This window comes from Camelus dromedarius, chromosome 5 (assembly GCF_036321535.1).
Source record: "Camelus dromedarius isolate mCamDro1 chromosome 5, mCamDro1.pat, whole genome shotgun sequence".
Taxonomy (NCBI): Eukaryota; Metazoa; Chordata; class Mammalia; order Artiodactyla; family Camelidae; genus Camelus; species Camelus dromedarius.
In genome coordinates, this window is record NC_087440.1 from 2,631,687 (window position 1) to 2,653,466 (window position 21,780).

Genomic DNA, 21,780 nt, shown 5'->3' on the forward strand with positions numbered 1-21,780 from the left:
GGACAGGCTTGGGATTCGGGAGGAATCAGGTTGGACACTTGGAGCTGGTCCATCCTGACTTTCTGAGGAAGTTGCTTTTCCCTGCAGCTTGTTTCATCTATAAAAAGGTTGGAATATATATAAAGTGCCTGACACTTAATAGATGCTTGATAAATAGTTCCTTCTTTTTTTTTTTTTCAGATCCTGCATAAAATATTACAAACAAAATCCTCTTGATGAGCAACACGTTTTTCAGCTGCCAGTCAGACCAACTGCTGTAAAAAACTTATATCAAAGGTATGCAATTTAATAACTAAATATACTTCAAGTCCAGCCATGATTTGTAGGCATTTTCAGTGTCGGCTCCTCATGACCTCATGACCCAGACCTACTTGACCATAATCCTCTGATTCTCTTTCTCTGAACATAGTCTGATAGGGTCCTGCCTCTTCCTCCTCCCAGACCTTTTGTCTGTTCTCTTTAGACTACTGGTTCTCTACTCTTTGATTTTGCTCTTAATTTGTAATTCCTTTACGGAAGAGGGCAGAAAGTTTAGCCAGAAGGGACGTGACAGGTTAGGAGGAAAGCGATCGGGGTAATGACAACAAAGTCAAGGGTATGGCTGCGGGAGGGAGAGAGAGGAGGATGTGGGGAGGGGTGGAACTGAGGCTAAGATGGTAGATGAGCCATCCACCCAGACAGTGCGGTCGCCTCAAATCTTGATCTCTCCTGACTCTTCCCCTTAGCATATGACAGACTTGAAATTTTTCTCGTACTCGATTTGGACCCTCCCTCTGTTTAGATCCCGCTTAGCCAAACCCCATCACCCCCCCTGAAATTATTTGATAAAAGTTGCCGGTCATCGCCAAATCCAGAGGACACTTTCCAGAAGAGTGTTTTTTGGCCCCTTGTGTAATTAGCTGGCCCACCAGTTCTCTCCTGTTCACTAAATACTTGTAAGACTCTTTGGCATTTAACACTATTGCTCTCTTGAACCTAGCCCCTTCCTTTGTTTTCATGAATAATATTCTATCTTAATTTTAACTCTACCTCTCTGGCCCACCTCCAAGACTGAGAATAGTTCCCTTTTCAAGTTCTCCTTCCTCTGCCTCCTTCATCTGTGAGTTCTCACCAGACCTCCACCCTCTCTGTCTTCTTTTCTTCCTTTCTGTCTTCCCTAGGTGATTGCATTCACACCCAAGGCTTCAGTTCCTCTGGGCCAATGACAACTCGTAACCCCTACCTCCTGCTTCCTCTGCGTTTCACACCCGTGTTTCTAAACGTCTGTTAGACGTGAATCCTCAACTTCAACCTCCTGTAGGTCGTTCAGACTCTAAATCCAATCTCCTCACTTTCTTCCTAACACTTTTCCTACTCCCGTATTTCCTCTCCCACGCGGTCATCGTTAATCTCCATCTGAAGCCCAAAACACTTACCTTCTCCTTGCTCTTGTCACTTCCTCGCTCTTTAAATGGTTACCAGGGGTCTTAGAAGCTCTTGAATCCGTTCCTTTCTCTACATCCTCATGTCATCATTGCCTTATTTCGCATGTAGGCTCTGTATACTAAATCCTTTCTCCTAGCTGCTCTGTCCACCTCCATCATCCTCCTTCTCTGTGTCACTGCCGACGTCATCTTCCTAAAATTCAGATCCCATCACCTGACTTCCTTCTGGTTAAGTGATTCCCTTACCTTTAGGACACTGTTCCACCACCTCAGTGTGGTCTGTGAGGCCTCTGCGCCGTTCTGGCCCACGTGCCACCACGTCTTCCCCGTCTCCTCTTGAGTCACTGGCTGTGTTTCCTCAGGCGCGCCCCACACTGAGCCCTCAGTGCCCACACCCATGTCCTTCCTACATCCTGGACCTTGTCTGTTTAACTAACTCTGCCTTACAATTTCCTTCAAAGGCCACAGTCTCTGAGGACTCTTTTTCCAACTCTACATTCCCATTCTAAGTTAATTTACCCCTCTTTTAGTGTCCCCTCCCACATCCGGTATTTCTCAATTATAGCATTTTTCAAAATTGACTAATTATTTACTTACTAACTTATTTATTTTTATTGAAGTTTAATTGATTTACAATGTTGTATTAGTTTCTGGTGCACAGCAAAATGATTCAGTTATACATATTTTTTTCAGATTCTTTTTTATTATAGGTTATTACAAGATATTGAATATAGTTCCCTGTGCTACACAGTAAATCCTTGTCGCTTATCTATTTTGTATATAGTAATGTGTATCTGCTAATCCCATACTCCTGATTTATCTGTTCCTCCCCCCTTTTCCCCTTTGGTAACCACAAGTTTGTTTTCTGTGTCTGTGAGTCTGTTTTTGTTTTGTAAATAAATTCATTTGTATCAGTTTTTTAGATTCCACACATAAGTGATATCATATAATATTTGTCTTTCTCATCTGACTTACTTCACTCAGTATGATCATCTCTAGGTTCATCCATGATGCTGCAAATGGCATTATTTCATTCTTTTTTATGGCTGAGTAATATTCCATTGTACATATACCACGTCTTCCTTATTCAGTCATCTGTTGATGGACATTTAGGGTGCTTCCGTGTCTTGGCTATTGTGAATAGTGCTGCTGTGAACATTAGGGTGCATGTATCTTTTCAAATTAATGTTTTCATCTTTTCTGGACATATGCCCAGGAGTGGGATTGCTGGATCACATGGTAACTCTAGTTTTAGTTTGTTTTTTTAAGGAGCCTCCGTATTGTTTTCCGTAGTGGCTGCACTGAATTGTTGTCACTTACAACCTTGTTTCTCTCCCTCTCTTTGCTGTGCTTCTTGAGGTGGGAACTGTGACCTCTCCACCTCTTCCTCACTGCTTATCACATCAGGACTTCACTGACTATAGAAGGAACTGGGTTTTTTCTTTGATGTTTTTTTCTTTCCGTAGTGAGAAGCCACAGAAATGGAGAGTGGAGATAAATAGCGGTCAGAAGAAGGTGAAAACAGTTTGGCAACTGAGTGACAGCCCACCTGTAGACCATCTCAGTTTTCACAAACCCGGTAAGGATGGTTTGTAGTCTCTCTACATTAATTATTCCAATAGAAAATAAACTAAGTTTACTAGTAGATATTATTATTAGAGCTCTTGGGCCTAGTTTTAAATAATTTTCCTCAACTCTAGGTATAAACCTGTTTATTCTGGGGGAAAAAGATCATGAGAGAGTGCTTTTTCTCACTATCCTGGCTAGAGGAACTTATTAATAGAGGTCAAGCCATAGGGACATAGGTGTAAGAATAAGGTTATAAAGTGGAAATGCCAGCTCATACTTTATACTTTGTGCACTGTTTAAAACAGTGATGGTATTTCTGCCCTGATGCCCTCTGTGTGGTGGAGAAAGGGTTAGTTTGTAGTATTCGGTCAAACATGGTCCATGTCAGTCAAAGAATGTCTTTTAGCCCCTGGTATAATTAGCTGACCCACCAAGTCTTCCTCCTTCCGTAAGTACCTATGGAAACTGTTACCTTTGTGCACATGGACCACATGGTGGTGACATCTCTTATTCTCCATTTGTATAAGTCTTAAATGGCTGGTTCAAATATTGCAAGGATTGTCCAAAATAAAATCTGATAGTTTTTAAACAGAATTCAAGAAGATCTGAAAGGCTGGGAATACAAATAGTCCTATTATAGTGATTAATATCTTGCAAAATTATTTCCAGAAAATGTTTATACTTGCCCCCCTCCAAATATATTTTGATTCAGGCATAATGGAAGTTTCTCTCAACCAGAATGGAAACTCCTCTCTTCATATGGCTGAACTGTTAAAGTCCTAGAGAAACCAAATTTTCCTGAGAACCATCAGTTAAAATCATGCTATCTTTGCTAAGTGTGGTATAAAACCTGGAGGCTATAAAAAACTGAAAATCAACTATATAAAAATAGAAATATTTTTGCCTGGCAAAAAATACCAGAGGCAAAGCAACGGACAAATGATAAACTAGGAAAAGAAATTTGCAGCTCATGTTCGGAAAAGGGGCTACCTTCCCTAGTATATAAGGAACTTTCAAATCACTGAGACAAATATAAGTAACTCAGTAGAAAAATGGGCAAGTAATATAAACAGTTTACCAAAAAGGAAATTCAGATGTCATCTTAAAAATAAAAGGTGCTCAACCCCACCTATAATAAGAGGAATGCAAATTTATATTATGTAAATATCATCTTTCATCTGTCAAGTTAGCAAAGGTCAAGAAGTTTGGTGTCACAGTGCTGGCAAGGATTTGGGAGAAACCACACACTGCCGGGTGGAGTGTGAAGGGGTGTGGCTTCTGTAGAGGGTGCTATTCACCAGATTTTTGAAGAATACATTCTTTGGCCCAGCAGTTCCATTATTAAGAATTTATTCCACGTATATAACCAGACCTGTGCAAAAAGGCCTACAGACCAGATTATTAATGGTGGTATTGTTTGCAGTAGCAAAAATAGGGGCCTGGACTATAGAAAAAGGTCTGAAAGGAGACAATTAAAGCTTAACCTTGAGGTGTGGAATGGTGAGGGCGGAGGGTGGTGCTCAGTTTTAATCGAATATTAGAATCATCTGGGGAGCTTTTAAAGTTCTAATACCCAGACCAAGTAAATCAGAATCACTGGAGGCAGAGCCAGGACACAATAATTTTTAAAGTTCTCCAGGTGACTCCATTGTGCGACTAAGATTAAAAACCCACCAATTTATACATTTTACTTTATCTCCATTTGTTGTTTCAGGTTTTGTTTTTTTTTTTTAAGAAATGTATTTTATGACTTAAAAGAAGTTTTAAACACATGAATAAATGTGATACATTTTTGGAAAATGCCATTTAAAAATAAACTTTATTACATAAAGATTAAACCTCTGAGATGAGGAGATTCACACAAGATTAAATGCCTTTTCCCAGTGATGCTGAAATAGTGTGGTATGCTGAACATGTCTTCTAGAGTCTTTCTGATGAGGTTGCTTCAAAAAAAGAATGAAAGCTATTTTGAATGTTAAGAGTTAAAACATTTTGCTCATCTATTGGTCTAGAGACTCCTTTTAGGAAATCATATATGAAATAATATATTTGCATGCTTGGAAACAAACTCAAACTCCATTTTGACTTGAACTTTATAACCTCTTCTACCCATCATGTATTCTTGATGTGTTTGTCTAGAAATTATCCAGTGAACTTTGGCCCAAAGCAAGGCCCACTGTTGAAGGAGGATCTCATTCATAAAAGTCATGGGTTATTCAAACAAAGCCTCAGTTATAAATGTTAAGGCCCAATAATTTTTTTTTTTTGGCCAGATCATAGGCATTTACAAAACTAGACTGTGTCATTGGACCGAGCACTTAGGTCAGATACTAGCTTTGTAAGATGTCTAATGGAACGATGCTCTTGAGTAAAACAGTTGACATCAAAAGCAGGAAGGCTGAAGAGAGAAGAGGGTACTTTTAGCTGCCCTGGGAAGAGAGAATAATGATTTGGAGTTAATGAGGGAGAAAAACCGTGTCCAGTAGAGTGCTGCTCACCCCAGTGGGCGCTCGGCAAATGTCGCTGGTAATGGTGGGTATATGGAAACCAAAATGCCGACCCACGAGGAAGTGGACACTATCTCATCTAAATGTTAATTGTACCACTTATTTTTGAAAAACAGTCGTCTTCAGGAGAAAAAAGGCTATGTGTCTAGCCCTCAGACTATAAATCCTAAGTAGAAAATATTTTCTGAACTCTATATATTAAGATGGGGAAAAGACAGTTGTTTAACTGTAGGATGAAGCACAAAAAATAAAGCAGTAGATGCCCAGATTAAAAAGTTTAAAAAAAAAATCTGCTTGCTTTTTTAGTTTGCTTAGTCATGTTTTCGACACATCAGGAGGGTTTACTGTTTAAAGGAATCGCCTTTGCTGATTTTTGTCTGATAAATTCTCTGAAAGTAGAAGACATGTGTCATTCAGGCTGCTGCTTAATCACTGTTAAATTCAGCAGAATTTATAGTAGAAAAGCCAGCAGGGTGGTAAACAATTCTGATCTCTCTGTCTCTCTGGTTATAGATTTTTCTGAGTTAACATTGAACAGTAGCCTGGAAGAAAGAATATTCTTTACTAACATGGTCACCTGCAGCCAGGTGCATTTCAAGTGACGTGTGCTGCTGGGGTCCACTCTAAGGTAGTATATTAATTTTTTGTTCTCTCCTAATACTTTGTAATATATTAAGTACCTTATGTTTTCGTTCTTTCTACAATGTAAATGCTGATTTAATACATTTGGAATATGGATTATTAGTAATCACATAAAAGGCTTACCAGGTGTTACTGAGCAGTGCAAGTCTTTAATTTCCTTTCTACCTTCTGTAGTCACCTGACAGTTTAATCCTAAAACCGGAGAAATGAAAAAAAACTTTTTTAAGTAGTAATGTCTTTGCATTTGAAATCTGTATCTATAGTAGAAAGAGAGTTTGGTTTCAGTACCATTGTTGGAAGAGAAAAACCCTAAGTAGGCATGTTGATTTGACATTGAAATGTTTTGTTAAAAACAACTGTAACCCCCACCAGCTGTAGGACTGAGCCCCAGTTGTAAACACCCTTTTTAAACTGTTTGATCTGAGGTAGTATTAACCAAAAGAATTAATGGAATAGCATTTTCTACTATCTTACTGTTTTTGTGTTTCAGAAACAGCATTAAATAGTCAGATAACGAATAAAATGCCTAACATCATTCTTTCTTAAGCTGTGTTTTGTACCCAAATAAATGGTTATTAATTTTAGCATTTTAGCATAGTTAAGAATAAAATGGACCTTTTAAAAAAACCTAGTTACAGAGAAGATTCATAAATTAAATGTATAATATTTCTTTGAGGTATTTCAGTGAGTAAAGGAAATTAATTTAGCATTAGAAAATTTCTCTTAGAAAAGCATACGTGCTCATTTGCTTGGTACCCACCTAATGCTTTTTCCTGGTTGCCTAATAGGAAAGGATTGTTATCTATGATTGACTGTCTCTTGTTTGTAGGGCAGTGCTGATGTGGCAATCATTTTTCTTTAAAATAGTATTTGGGGAGATTTTAAAATGAAACATCCAAATCACACAGCAGTTTGTATGCTATGATCCCCTTTTGCAAAAGGAAAATAGGTGCATAACATACAGCAAAATATTAACATTGACTTTGAGAGGGCTGAGATTACAGGTGGTTTTTATTTCATTTGTGCTTATTTTTATTTTCTAATTCTTAAATCCCAGCACAAGCCCTCCTCCCCCCGCCAAAAAAAAAAAAAAGGTAATTATCACAGAACCTGAAAACAGAGATGCATGTAAAGCTTCAGAGCAGAGAAAGGAGCAAGAGTCTGAAGGTGCCCTGTGAGGGATGCAGCCGCCGGATGGGGGAGCCTGTCTCAGCTCAGGCTCCGCAGCAGGAGCATCAGGAGAACCGCAGCGATCAGAATGCAGAGGGTACAGACCGTGGGGACCACGATCTCCGTCATGATCTGCATGTAACTCAGCAGGGGCTCTGCGGAGGGGAGAGAACGGCATGGCGGGTGAGAACGCGGCCATCGTGGCTTCCTCCTGAAAGCTTCCCCTGTCTGGGAAAGCTCGGAAAGGGGCATCGTCATATTTTCTAATTATTCTTATTTGCCGTCAGAGAACCCGGTGAATTAAGTGGATAAAGGATACTTAAATTGGATTCCTCCATAGGTACAGAAATTAAAGTCTGCATGTGTGTTAATGCTTGTGCTTACTCAGAATATTAGCATCCATGTTCCACAGTTCCTGTAACTCTCACTGCGGGGACTGATGAAAGAAAATTCCTTGGGAAACACCTGCAGCCTTTCAAAGATGTTAGTGAGCATCTTAAGAGGTACAGGGATTTCTATGTTGACATTTTTTATGGTAGGTCTTAACATAGCTAAATAATCTTAAAGAGTTATAAGCATATTTTGTGGACATTTATGTAATACCTGCTTTTATTTTATTTTTTAAATACTACGTAAATTTTAATCATGCACATACAATGCAAAAATATTTCCCTTTAATAAGCATTGTGAATATCTTACTTAACGGGAAGTAACAAAAATGTTTAACAGTGCAGCAGATAAATTTTTCGCATTTATTTTTTAGATCATGTACTTCTTCAAAACCTTCACATATTCTTGACGTGCTTTCAAAACCAGATCTTGACTTAGACTTGACTCGTCCGTAGATCCAAGAGAAAGTCTGTAGGACTCAGAGTGAAGTTCAGTAGTAGCTTCTTTGACATCTCAGCTATATTATTTTCCAACTTCTGCATCCTGAACAAGTAGTCGCCCGTGCTAGCTGAAGGGTCGGAAAAAGTCCTTTTGGGCTCTAAGCTATTATTAAAATTTTCAGCAGAAGGTGGCCCGTCAACAGGCCTTGTAGGAACAGTGCCAAGAAAAGAGCTCTTGTGCTGTTTCTCCATCTGAAGTTCAGTGTTCATCTCTGCCAGCCTCTCGTTAGCCGAGTTTCGTTGACTTGCCAATTGCATTCTGTTTCCTAGCTCTTCCAGGTGCAGTTGTCTGTATTTTTCTAATTCTTTTTTGTTAGAATTGAACTGCAGAGGTTTACTTCTGGAGAGTTCAGATTCCAGATATTTAATTTTGTGTTCCATTTTTGACTTCCTGTTGAAGCATTTTTATTCTCTCACGTTTTCTTGAGGTGGTGCTTGTGCCTGTAAAAACTGGCTGATTCCTTTCCATTTTTCTACTACACCCTGTCTTGCTCGCTCTTCAGTCTCCCGTTTGTCCTGCTGCACTTGACTGCGTTCCACGGTATTCATTTCTAGGTGACGTTTGAGGTTCATTACTTCTTCCGACTTCTTTTTCTCCTCCTCTAGTTTTTCACATTTGTTTTGCACCTCTTGCTTAGATAATAACTCCTTTAGAAGAAGTTGAGTTTCTGCATTCAGATGGAGAAATACTGAAGATGTAGAGTCCAGTTTTGCTGTAAGATCAGCATTTTGATTTGCAGTTTGATGTAATTTCCTCTCTAAATCCTGTGTCTCATTTTCTAAAGGAGTCTGATGATGCGCTGTCACCTCCAGGGAGGCCTTCGACATGGGCTGTTTCTTTCGGGTGTCAGTCAGTCCTTGCTGAAGCTGTCTCACACAGGCCTGGTTCGGTTTATGCCTTAAGCTCTTCAGTTCGAATTCTAGTGCTCGGACTTGCTGTTTCAGGTGAACTTGTTCATATTATTGTTTGTCTTTTCTTTTTAAATCATCCTTAGTTTTTTCATATAATATATCAGCAATTTTTTTTCTTTTCTGTTTCTTGTTTTAATGTGAATCTCACACTGCAGAGCTCTCGTTCCCACTCCACATTTTGACATTCTGTGAATTCATTTCTCATTTCCAACAGGTCTTTTTGTAGCCTGTTAACCTTATCTTCCATTTTTAAAAATTTTTCTTCTAAGTAGTTCACAGTTGATTTCTTTAGGTTCTGTTAATCTTCTGAATAAATGAACTGCATCCTGAATTTTCAATAAGCTAACAGTCTTTACACTCCAGGCCAAGTTGTTTGATTAGCAACAGGGTATTCTTATACTTCGAGTAAAGCAACTCGCGATCCTCGGAAGCTGTTTCCGGTGACAGTTAAGTCGTCAAGGTCATCCACAGAACTAATCTGCTCTTTGACCTTGTCCTTTTTACTAGATGTTTTCTTTTGAAGACCTGCCACGACCTTGATCTCCTTCACTTAAACTGCTGTTGTCATTCATGTGTAGGAGACCACCAGCCACAGAGGCAGTCTTCTCAAATACACGTGAAGTCACAGATGCTTTTAATGTCCGTTTTCCACTTTCCTTCTTCTTTACTTCCTTCATATGCAGGCTATCAGAATCTCCTTTCTGCAGAGCAGGAAACTGCTGGTCATCAGTTTTTCCCCTCTTCCTCTGCTGAGTTAATCCTTTATCATAACTGCATCACACATGGTTTCTGATCCTTTCAGTTCACTACTTTTGTTCCTGTTCTCTTCTACTTCAACCAGATTTTTGGTGTCTTTGTCTTCCGAAGAGGGCGATGTTCTTTCTGTCGCAGTTGGGCAGGTGCTCTGGTTGGCTGGGTGGGTCCGTAGATGTGAGTCTTGGTGTATTTGTGGGAGAGGGTGAGCTACAAGCATCCTTTTACTCCGCCATCTTGCTTCCTTATTGTCTGTAATACCTGCTTTTAGGTTTTGTGCCAGACATGCCTCGGTTACCGACACAGGTAAGGCCCAGGTCTCACTCTCGTGGAGCTCATGGGCTCAACAGTAAATTCTACATCATGTCTTTCCATTAAACTTAGTTTAGTTTAATGGAACATGCATCTTTAATATTGCTTGGTTTTTTAGGTTGGTGGGGGAACAGTGGTATAATGGCCTATAAAAAGAGATGCATTGGTAGGACTTGGTCCGGCATTTTCCGCCTCTGATATCACATTAAAGATGAATTTGTTAAAACAGGAAGTGTATTTCTTTGATTGGCCTTCTATAGCGAGAAAGACAAAATCCAAAGAAACAAATGATGCACGTTGGCATTTCTTGATGCGTGGTTACAGACTGGTCATTCTGTTCCTCTGAGCTTTTTAGATCCTGTTGCATAAGAAATGCCTTCTGTGAGAGCAGGGACCTTGTTTTGTTTATTGCTGTGTCGCCAGGGCTTAAAACACCCCTGAGCTAAACAGTGACTGCTTAATAATTACTTGTGGGATGAATGAATGTAATATATGGCGGGTTCTTTGATTTTCCTTTGTTCCATTTGGTATAATGGTTGAATTTCCCCCTCCTTCCAACAAAGCCCGCTTTGTATAACACAAGGGTAGATTTATAAAGTTACAGTATGATTCAGAAAGGATCAAACTAGAGTAGATAAAATACTTCTTTTTCATAGTAAATTTTTAAAAAATATTTTAAATGCTGATACCAATTTGACATTGCTTGAAAGTAAAGGTGAAAAAAAAATCCATTTCTAAGCATGTGGTTTTGGAAGATTGACTTAAGGTAGGTCCACATTTTGAGGTTTTGGTAATGCCATTATATATGACTACACGGTTTAATTATCAAAGGGAAGAATCAGACTCACCTGCCGCCAGCATCTGGTTGTTGATAGAGCAGATTTCCAAGGCTTTGAGGTACCAACTTTCCACCTAATTAAAAACCCACTTGATAAGTAAAGTTGTCCTAGTTTTACACTGTTTAAAATCTTTTTGGGAAGGATATGGGGTAAGACACATTTTTTAATCTACTTGTAGTTTAAATGAGTTACTATTTATTGAACACCTATCTGCATCATTGTGAGGGAGCCCAAGAGCACTCTTTATTCTTGAGCTTGTGACCTAGTGATTTCCTAGTCATGCAGAACTACTCAACGCCTGACAGCTATCAGTCACTGCTTCTACTTACAGTCCCACTAGGCTCACCCCGAAAAAATGCTGATAAACAAGTGAGGGTTTTTTTAAATAATTTTTTTAAAGACACTCTAAATTACAACTTATATTCCCTGCCTAATGTAAGGCACCTGCTGTTAGGTGCAGCAACAGAAAATAGAGAATAGAGAGCTGGGAGAAAAAACCTGTAGGTTATTAAAAATGGGAGGTTTATTTTTAATCTCATTTTGGAACCAGTGCATCTGTATGGCTGTGCCATTTGGTGGGGAAAGAGGTGAAAATTAAGTTATATATTTGATTTACTTTTCCTGTATGTTGGAGAATAGGGAGCATTTGTTTGTAACATTAACATAGTTAACATTTAACTACCCCTAGACTGCCCTTCATGCTCTGTGTGCTAGAATTGCATTTTAAGGTGTCTGTACCCCACTCTAAGCAAATAAGCAGAGAGGTGGTGAGAGCTGGGGAGAGTCAAAGGGCTGTGGGGTGCTTGCCAAACTTGGCACACCCCAGCTGCCTGGCTCTTCTAAAATCCAGGATGAGTAACATCAATAACCATTCCTACCTCTCTCGGATTGGGAAAGCCATTGGCAGCGATCAACTTCTTGTAATATTCAACCGAAGCCTTTGGATAGCGTGGCTTATTTCTTTTGTTGAAATCCACATAGTAGAATCCGTATCTGTCCGAGTATCCTCTCTCCCATTCAAACTTGTCCAACAGAGACCAGGAAGTATACCCTTTTATGTTAGCACCGTCTTTGATAGCTGTAAAGACATTGAATTCCATTTTTAAGATATTTTACTTACTTGGAAAACTAATATTGTGAAGGTACTTTTTCCTTTATGTCTTCATCTATGAGTTTCAGTCAGTCCGAGTTAAAATAGATACGTGAAGACCGTCTTGGTCTGTGTCTCACCTTTTAGCATTTCATTTACGTATCCTTTGAGGTACTGAATTCTCCACTCATCGCATAATTGGGTGCAGTGTAATTTTTGAGACGCTCCGTTTTCTGTCACGTAGATGGGAGGATTGCCGTACTGAGTCTGAAAGGAATCACGGGGACACATATTGAAAGCCTGCTGTGTTCTCATTGGGTGTGTTTATGTTTAGTAGATGCCAGTTAACCTGTTTATTTAGAGATGAATGTAGGCAGGAGGCAAGTTTGGATGAAAGGATATATTTCTTGACAAAGTATCATTTTAGAGGAAATAAACTTCAAGTCTTGTTCTTTCCCACACATTCCATTACAGGTGAGAAGGGCAGCGAAATAACCGAGTATGAGATTAGAATTGTAGCTGAAGTTACTAGGCATTACTAGTCTTTCTTTAAGACTTATCTCTGGTAGCTTCTGAGGTATGAGTAACTGGGTTTTTTATTTAAAATGTAAGCATCTGAGCTTAAGCTGTAAAACCATCAATTCAGGTCAAAAATGTCCTTTAGCTTAATGAGATAATCACCTGAGCAAAGTTGAGGAGCCTCCTAAATCCCCATGGCACTGAAAATAGCCACTTAGATCCCAGATCGGGCCAGTTTGGGTCAACCAGCTCCACTAAGTCACGATCGGTCTGGTAGCTGGGCCCCTGGCGGGAGGGGTAGTTCCTTTCCGTGATGTACCGAGTCGTGAAATGACCTAGTCCCAGGAAGTCAGATGTGCCTTTAATGTAGCTCTTTTCCTGGAGGGAGAACACTGGTAACCTCGGCGTATCCAGGCCTTGCTCCGCACTCTTTCTTCCTAATGAGAGAGGAAAACAGAGTTTAACCAAGTTCGATCTTCTCGCAGTCATTCTGCTGTCATGTACCATGATGGTACTGGTATGTTGACATAAAAGCTGTGACCCACGTCCTGGACTTTGGGATTCATCTACGTGGAAAGTATAACCTTGGCCTTTCAAACTAGAATTTTGACAACAATGAATACTATCCAAAAATTTTTAAGTTTATATTGCTTAAAAGTAATATTTACTAACTCTTTTAAAAAAAATTTTTTAACCATTTTGGCTTTTTTCCTTACTTTTCTTTTCTTTTTCCATTTTGGTTTCTCTTTTTATTCTTTTTTCATTTTGATTTCTTTTTTTTTCCTTTTATTTTTTTCATTTTGGTTTCTCTTTTTTTATTTTTTTTTCATTTTGGTACAGAGATTACTCAGTAAGTTGTGTATGGACAGTTGTGTAGCTATCTGGGAAAAAAAAAAGTGTAGAGTTGGATTTCTAGGTTGTTCCTTATATCAAAAATTGGTCATTTTGCTTGCGTCCGGGAAGGGAACTGGGGAGAGACACGGTCACATTCATGTCTTATAGCCTAAGCTGGTACAACCTCTGTGTTGGGCAATGTTGTCCTATCTTTCAAAATTGTAAAAGTGTATGTCCTTTCACTGACCAGCTCTTAATCTGCTTATCCTACACTGTACTCTCTCATGTAAGTGGATATATATACCAGGATCTTCGTTAAGGGTCAGTAGCAAAAGATGGAGAACATAAGGTCTGTCAGGAGAGACTGGTTACTTAAATGATGGAGTATGCATCCATAGTACACTGCAGCCGTTAGAGCAAAGGAGGCAGTGCTTCACACAGCAGCATGGAAAAGTGCCAAGAGAGATGTTCAAGTGAAACAAGGATGCAGAGCATCTTGGATATATGTCCAAGTACATGCACACACGCGTGCACAGACGCCCACACGCACACACACACGCACACACACACAAGCCGCCTCTGGAAGTGGCTTCCTTGTGGGGAGGGCAGGAGCAGTGGGGAGGGGAGGGAGGGGAGCGTGACTGTTCACTCTTTTTGTGCTTTAAAAAATCTGAAACACATCCTTGTATAATCTATGCAAAAAAGCTTAAAATAAACGTATAAAGAAAAGTACCGTTTTATGAGTTGATCTAAAATACAGCCATAAAACGTTTCCAAAGAGACTGTTGGTTTAGATTAAATGAGTGAAAAGATTGTACTATTAAATCCCTTGAAAAAATTAGCACGTTATTACTTTCAGTTACATTTAAACTCGAGAAAAACCACAGGAATTGTCACTGGAGAGTCTAACACAATAGTCACTCACCACATGTGGCTATTGGAATATGGTTAGTGTGAATGCATCTTTAACTCAGTCACACTGATGGATTGAGTTTTTTAATTCTGTCTAATTTGAATTTAAATTGACACAAATGGCTACGGGCTATCACACTGAACAGCACAGATACAGAACATTTCCATTATCACCAAAAGTTTCTGTTGGATAGCGCTGGTCTAGAATTACCTTTCTTCATACATCTGTTGTGAATGAAAGGATGCTTCTGAGATGCCTGGAAGTAATTTGTGAATGAGATTTCAGGCAGAATGTTTTCATTACTAAAGAAAATATTAACTGTTTCATTTGTCAATTATACTCAATAAACCTGAGGGGGGGAAGAAAAAACAAAACTACTTATAGGATCTTTCTTTCCACATTGTACCGGGGGAAAACTGAGCCCTGTTCCCACTTGAATTATTGCAGAGTTGGAGTCAGTGGGGTCTGGAATTATTGGCTTTAAGCCCAAGAACTGTTCTGTGATAAATAATTAGTTTGGCGTTTTAGTACAACGCTGGTGTGGTGCCTGCAGTAGGGATCCCACGAGAGTACATGTACCCTGTGAAGGATGAGGTGTGTCTACAGGAACATTCTCAAGATTTTGAATTTTGAAGGCTTTGAAGAGGAAATCATTCTCAAGATTTTGAGTGTGTGTGTGTGTTTATGTACAGATGTGTCACACAACTGGTTATTGTCAACAGATTTTTTAGAGATTATTTTGTCTAATCCCTTCCTCTCAGGTGATAAGACAGACGCAAAGAGGTGAAGCACTTTGCCCAGAATCACTCACCGGTTAGCGGCAGAGTTGGAATTAGAACTTTCTGCCTCCTATCCCAGATAAGTTTGATCAATTGTGCTTGAGAAATGGAAATTTTTGAAATGTTGATTCAAACGTTCTGTCTTAGTCTAATCTAATCTAAAATAGCCTTGATGTGCGAGATTATAACCTATTTCAATGTCATCCTTGTCTCTTTTTGTTAAGGGGTTGTGGGCTGATATCTCAAAGTCACATAATTATTTGTGTGGATTCCTGTGACCAGACACTGCTGGTCTACCCAGGAGTCCCATGCCTGTCTTCTTCCAGGCCCTCTTCCTCACCCTCTTCCAAAGGGCCACATCCTTTATGGGAGTCTTGGCCCCTCCCCAGCCTCTGAGGCCCTAGTCCTGGTGGCCTAGGGCACCTTAGAGCATGTGACAATTCCATCCCTTGAAGTACAAAGGGAAGTCAGCTGGGAGTAGAAGCTGTTTCCTGGGAATATTTTCCTTGTTCTTAAAAATGAGATACAGTGCTATTCCCTTGTTTCTGCTTTAGGGTGTTGATGTGTAAAAATGTGATGCCTGGAGCAGCTGCAGCCATCTTGTGGCCACAGGGAGTGGCTGATAGGCTAGCTAAAAGTGGTAGAGTGGAAAGATGGAATGAGTCTGGGTTCTCAAAGACATCCCTGAGGGCTGGATTAACTAGCCCTGGACCACCCTTTCCTGGATTTCAAGTGAGATGATAAATCCCCTACTTTTCAAGCCATTTTATTTGGAGTTTTCTGTTATGTGGCGGTTAAAAGCATCCAAATTAATACAGCCTTGTGAGCTCTGTCTTTATTCTCTTCTCTGACACTGTGGAAACCAGAGTTTGGAAAGTATTTCTCAGGTGACGGAAAGAACCAGCAATAGAACTGACCTCACCCATGACTGTCTTTGACTTCTCACTTCTATTTCACTGCAGTTGGATGGAGTAGAGTGGAGGGTTAGGGCGAGGAGGAGACAGGACAATGGAATACAAGAGAGCAGCCCAGGGAAATGCTAATTCTTTCCCCTCCGCTGGTTTCTGAAATTCTCAATTTCCAGGTCTAGGAATGTGTTTGGGTGTCCCCTGCCCTCCCAGTTCGAATAACCAGTTCTCAGTTCTTTAGGGGCTGGGTTGTTCCTTGACTGCTTCACCCAAACCAGCCTAGTGTGTTCTTCCAACCCCTTGCCTTTTGGTCATTTCGTTTGAGCTCAGTACTGTTGCTGCGGTATCTGGACGTGGCTCACCGATACAGTCCTTCATGACTTGGGGGTAGTCACCGGCGTAAATGGGGTTGGCAAACCAGCCCAGGCAGAACTGTAGGTACCGCTCGGCAGCCTCTATGTCCTTGGGGTTGCTCATGTCCACAGGTTCGCCCCAGTCGCAGTTTAATGAGATCCCCACCAGACCTGATAAGAGAAAGGAAAGGGGGTGGCAGGCAGGAGTGACCTTGCTCCTCTGGTCGCTTGCCTGTCCCCAGCGCACGCGGCGGCAGAGCTCACCTTGCTGCCTGCTGCGCCATGTGCTGTTGTAGGCGTGCCAGGCTTGGGCGTGGGCCTGGAAGAGGAAGGAGCCATGCAAGGTGCCTGCCTCGTCCACTTCTCTCCCCCCGTGCAACCCGAGCTGACCTGTCTCTCCCTCCTAACTCTAGAGACCCAGTTTAAGTCCTATCCTTTTCGTGAATCCAGCCTTGATTAACCTGATCCATAGTCTCCCTTCCTCTGACCTCCCTTTTCTTTGTACCATGGAGGAAACAGGATCTAAATCTGGCATAAACACGTGCACCACGGCTTTGTGTTATTTATCGTTTCTAAGGTTTTTGCAAACATGTCTTGTTTTGTTCCTGGTTGTCCTCAGTGGCACCCAGGCAGTGCACTCACCATAGGTGCTTGCGAAGTTAGGAAAAGACCAAGCACCTGGAACAGTCTTGAGAAACGGACTGTCTTCTCTCCATATTCTTGCCCAGTCACCCACTGATGTCCACGGTTTAAGAAATCCCAAGCCAAACAGTCAAGAAATGAGAACGTTCTCTTGCTGACATGAATTTGAGGGTCTGGTATGTCCCCAGTGGTCTCCTGCCTGCCCGCTTGATCAGATCGTTCACCTTCTGTTGAGAGTCCAGGGGGGCCAGCCGATCATGCCTCGCTTCCTGTTCCCCGGTCGTCATCACCCGGACCCTCACGTGTGTCCTGGAGGCTGACCCAATTCCCTCGCCCGCTTCTCCAGCCTTTCTGATGGGCTTGGAGCTCAGCTTTGGCATCTCCTCTCCATGTCGTCCTCACTCTCCTGCCCTCACTGAGCCCGGCTGCCCCTACAGACCACCTCCACTGCAGCTCTTTCCACCAGATGCCACTTTTTCCCGCACATCCCACATACCTCGGGGCAGCGTCTGCCTTGCTCTTTGTCGTACTTTCAAACGATTTCTCCTTCTTCCTTCAAAACCCGCTGGTCCTTTGAAGCCCATGCTATCAGACAAGCGCTCCCAATCTCTCCCTACTGCTGTCTCTCACCAACCTCCCGTCACTTTCGCTCACTCCTTGGAGACTGGAACCCCCGAGCTCACCGTCATCCCTCCCGCTTCCTCCGGTCCCCATTCCTCACAGGACAGTTTGGACCTGGAGGTGACAAGTTTCCACATGCGTGTGCTCCAGCCCCTTGGCTAGATTGCAAGCTCTAGGGAGCAGTGACTGTGTCACCCGGGCCACAGTGTGCAGGAGAGCCCGGACGGCAGGACATGCCCCATCAGTCCTCACAGAAGGGAACGGGATGCTGTAAGATGCTGTGAAGGTGCTGAGGTGTGAGGTGGCGGAGGACTGGGCTCAGGCTCAGGCTGAGCTGCCACGGGGGCTCGCCCTCCACCTGGAGCCCAGCCTTCACTCCCGGAAGGGCCCACCTCACCTTAATGATGTGGTGTGCCGCCTTGTAGAGGCCAGTGCCACGGAGCTTCAGGCCTGGCGCATGGTGGCCCGTCTCGTAGCCTTTCTCTGCTACTGTCTGCAGAGATGGCAAGTGGGGGACCACAGGACCCGTGAGAAGTGACCAGGCAGCCTCCTGGCCGGAAAGTGGGTTTCCCACCTGGAGGGGGCCCTGCTTACCCGGGGATCACTGAAAGTGACCCAGTGCTTCACCCGGTCCCCAAAGGCCTCAAAGCACAGGTTGGCGTAGTCACTGAAGTAGGTGGCCATGCTCACGTTCTGCCACCCACCGTACCTGACCTGGAGCAGCTGCAAAGAGGAGGAGAGAGAGAAGCGGGTGCCCTGAGGGCCCATCTCCAGAAAAGACTTTGGGAGCTGACTGGCCAAGTTTAGGGGAGAAGCATGGGGGATTACAGCTGCAGAGGATGTTTAGGGGAAAGAGGGGCAAAGATGCGGGGTCTTGGGCATTAAGACTCGATGGTGGTGGCGATGAACCGTGAGACAACGTAACTGCGGAGACGTGCCTTATACAACCAAGAGGGAGGGAGCAGAGGAAGCCTGAAGTTCTCATGCTTAAAAGGAATTTGATGGATTGAATATTTAAGAAAAGTTTCCAGGGGAAAGAGGTCTGAACATAGGAAAAGAATCTTGAATATATAAGTTCTGAAGAAATCACATATGACACTGGGCGTGGAAACTCTGATTAGGATTGTGAGGGTCGCGCAGGGGTCAGGAACCTCCCAGCAGCCTGTCGTGAGAGTGGGTTCTGCTTCCTTCAGCGCAGGGCTCTCTCCCATCTGCTTACCAGGGAGGGGTTTTCCCAAGATTCTTTGGTCCATTGAGGTTACCTGCTGAGCCCTCCCTGCTGGGTTTGAGGGGATGCAAAGGGGCAGGTCAGTGACGGCGATTCACCAGGGAAGAAGCTGGAAGGTGGTGTTCAGATCATCTCCCTGAAGCCTGCTCCACGCCCCCAGCCCCAGCTTCGTGGCCTGTGGAGAATCTCCTTCTATCCCTGTCTATCTGCCCCCCTAACTATCTCTCCAACCGCTATCCTTCCCATGCCAGCCTGCTTCCCAAACTAACCGAATCACTGCCCAGCCCCTCCCTGCCTCCTTGCCAGGCTCTCTCAAGCCAGAGCACCCCTTCCCGCGACCTCATGCCCCAACCCTCCAAAGCCCTAATCGGACTCCATCTTCTCCCCAACACCTCCCTGAAGCCAGTATCTCATACTCTGACCTCCCACCGCCCTGTGTCACAGAGAGTTACATAAATGGCCTCTCGGCTGGCTGGGTCATGATCTCCATGTAGCCTTGCTGAAGGAGAGAATTGCTTGAAAAAAAAAAAAAATTGCTCGAATAGCGATGTCTAACTGTGATGTTCTTAAGCATGTTGCGACTTTATGGAAATTGCTTGGAAGGGAGCTCATATATGAGCGTGCCCCATGCTACAAACAAACTGGAGGAAAAAAGGCTAAACAACTTGTTAATTATTCCATCAACTCTTACTCAAAAGATGCTTCTTTCTTTATAGTTTGATTTGTTGTTTCTAGGCCAAATGTTTTGAAAACCATTGAAATCTGCACTTACCATTTATTACAAACATCGGTTAAACCTGTGTGAACTTCCTGCCGTGGATGAGTTGATAGATTTCTTCTCCACGCCCTCCTACCTTCCCATCCTGAAGCAGAGCCCAGACCCCAGCCTTTGCCCCAACCTCGGCCACCCCAGGGGCCCCGATCAAGCTCCCCACTGCTGAGCTGAGCTCTCCTGGGGCCTCTGAACCGGCACGGCCTCACCTGCGGGAGATCCCAGTGGTGCAAAGTCACAATGGGAGTGATGTTGCTCTTCAGAAGGGCGTCGATGAAGTCGCTGTAGAATTGGATTCCCTTCCTGTTCACCTGGTCAGCTGAAGGTGAAATAAAAGGGCAATTGACAAGGAAGGACCTTGGCTCTGACCTTCTGAAGCTCAGTATTTCTGGGCCCTGGGGATCTTTCACAGGCCTGAAGGCACCCTCAGCACCATCAGATCTCAGATGGTGGGACAGTTACTCCAGGGGGCCCCCACTACGTGCGGATCGCATGAGACCCGTTGCCCGGGAAACCGCGCGCGGAGGTGGCGGGGGGCGGGGGGGGGGGGGCGGCGGCGCTGTTCTCCCCGCCCCGGACGGCGGTGTCCCTGCAAAGCCAACACGGCCAAAAGGGCCAGGCCCGGGCTGGGGAGGGGTGGCCCCAGCTCACCTCGGACACCCGTGGGCAGGAGCCGGGGCCAGGACAGGGAGAACCGGTAGTGGCTCACGTGCAGCTCCCTCAGCAGAGCGACGTCCTCCTGTGCAGAGAGGGGTGGGACGGGGCAGGTCACCCGCGCCAGCCCAGGCTTCCTCCTGTCCTTACTCCTCATCTACGCATTAGATACTACCTGCCCCTGCTTCCTCCTGGGGATATGCCAAGAGTCGAGGAAAATGCAGGACCCACCTACCCATCACTTGACTAAGGAAAGGTTCAGGGGGCCCTGCTTCCCTTCCTCCCACACCCGCCTTCCCACACCCTGGCACCCCCACCCCCGCCCTGAAGCCCCATCACCACGGCCCCTCCCCTCGGGGTTGCACTGGGGCAGGGGGTGTTTAGCAGAGCACTTGATTGACGCTGTCACCTGGGCTTCTTCAATATGTCACTGCCCAACTCTCACTAGGGGATGCTCAACGCACACACGCGCATCCCTCACTCACCTGGACCTTGTAGTAGCCGTTACAGGCCACATCTGCTGTCTCGTCCCCAAGCACGTTTCCCTTCCCGCTGTGCGTGAAGGCGTCCCAGATGCTGGGGCCTTTCCCATCCTGGTCCCAGGCACCCTCGGTCTGGAAGGCGGAACTGCCCACGCCCCAGGAGAAGCCTGCAAGTACGGAGCCCACGCTGGGCCCTGAGCCCCCTCCCACGCTCCACCCAGTACTGGGACCCTGGAAGGTGCCTCCCGGGCCACTGGGCAGGCCCCCTGCCCAGCAGCCTGCCCCGCCTCCCTAGGAGTGGGAGTATATGGGGCAGGGGTGGGAGAAGACATTAACACATTAAAAGCACTTATCTGCACTATTTTAGCTCTGATGAGCATTTACTATCTATGTAGTAATTTTAAAAAATCTGTTAGGAGTGTCTTTTATTTCAGAACAGCGTCATGGAGTCATTTTTCCCATCCTAGCTGTAAGGAAGCTAAAACACCAAACTACTTGGCAAGCCAGCCAAGGTGGGCCAGCAGACAGGCAGATGGACAGACGGACAGACGGACAGACCAACAGAGGGCTGGACATACCAAGCGGGAAGGTTCCATAGTAGAAGGAGGCCTCTTCTGGGGATCCCTTCCCGGTGGCCCCCAGCCCGGACACCAGCAGCAGCACCCACCAGAGAGTGACAGCCCGCACTGGCTTCATGGCGCCCAGCCCTCCCCCATACCTGAAAAAGGACACCTGAGAGGTGTAGGCGCATGCAGCCAGGGCTGGGGGGACCAGATCCCTGCGTGGGGGCAAGGGCAGGAGGGGAGGAGGTGGGGGCACTTTATCTATAGAAGCGTTGGCTCTCCTGGGGGCAGCTGGTCTGTGGCTCTGCTGAGACCCACCAGCACAGGGTGGTTGAGGCTGGGCACCAGGTATGATGCCCCAGTTAATCACTGAGGAGGACAAAGACTGGGCTTGGGGAGGGCCG

The 21,780-nt window shown here is 44.0% G+C and overlaps 2 protein-coding genes across 3 annotated transcripts in view; one reads left to right on the top strand and one right to left on the bottom strand.

Annotated features, from left to right (window-relative positions):
- The window catches only part of ZWILCH (zwilch kinetochore protein), a 33,913-nt gene extending 26,638 nt beyond the window's left edge, over positions 1 to 7,275 (top strand). For both annotated transcript variants that reach the window (XM_010985118.3, XM_064485491.1), the window contains 4 exons: positions 181 to 276; positions 2,891 to 3,003; positions 6,014 to 6,128; positions 7,200 to 7,275. In XM_010985118.3, the coding sequence (XP_010983420.3) occupies positions 181 to 276; positions 2,891 to 3,003; positions 6,014 to 6,102 (298 nt within the window). In that variant the 3' untranslated portion in view covers positions 6,103 to 6,128; positions 7,200 to 7,275. The remainder of the gene's footprint in view (positions 1 to 180; positions 277 to 2,890; positions 3,004 to 6,013; positions 6,129 to 7,199) is intronic.
- Positions 7,137 to 21,509, bottom strand: LCTL (lactase like). Its single transcript, XM_064485492.1, has 13 exons — positions 21,392 to 21,509; positions 20,817 to 20,980; positions 20,329 to 20,416; positions 19,887 to 19,996; positions 18,272 to 18,400; positions 18,075 to 18,170; positions 16,679 to 16,733; positions 16,424 to 16,585; positions 12,790 to 13,064; positions 12,249 to 12,375; positions 11,897 to 12,096; positions 11,028 to 11,091; positions 7,137 to 7,467 (listed from the first exon to the last, which is right to left on the bottom strand). The coding sequence occupies exons 1-13, from the start codon at positions 21,507 to 21,509 to the stop codon at positions 7,352 to 7,354; spliced, it is 1,704 nt and encodes a 567-aa protein (XP_064341562.1). The 3' UTR covers positions 7,137 to 7,351.
- Positions 21,510 to 21,780: the final 271 nt, after the last annotated feature.

Excerpts from the sequence above, each read along its gene's own strand:
- LCTL (XM_064485492.1), bottom strand. The coding sequence starts at position 21,509 with ATGAAGCCAGTGCGGGCTGTCACTCTCTGGTGGGTGCTGCTGCTGGTG. Across the intron at positions 18,171-18,271 it reads TCACTTTCAGTGATCCCCGG|ACAGTAGCAGAGAAAGGCTA; the intron begins GTAAGCAGGGCC and ends CCATCTCTGCAG. Across the intron at positions 16,586-16,678 it reads ATGGCGCAGCAGGCAGCAAG|GTCTGGTGGGGATCTCATTA; the intron begins GTGAGCTCTGCC and ends TTCTCTTATCAG.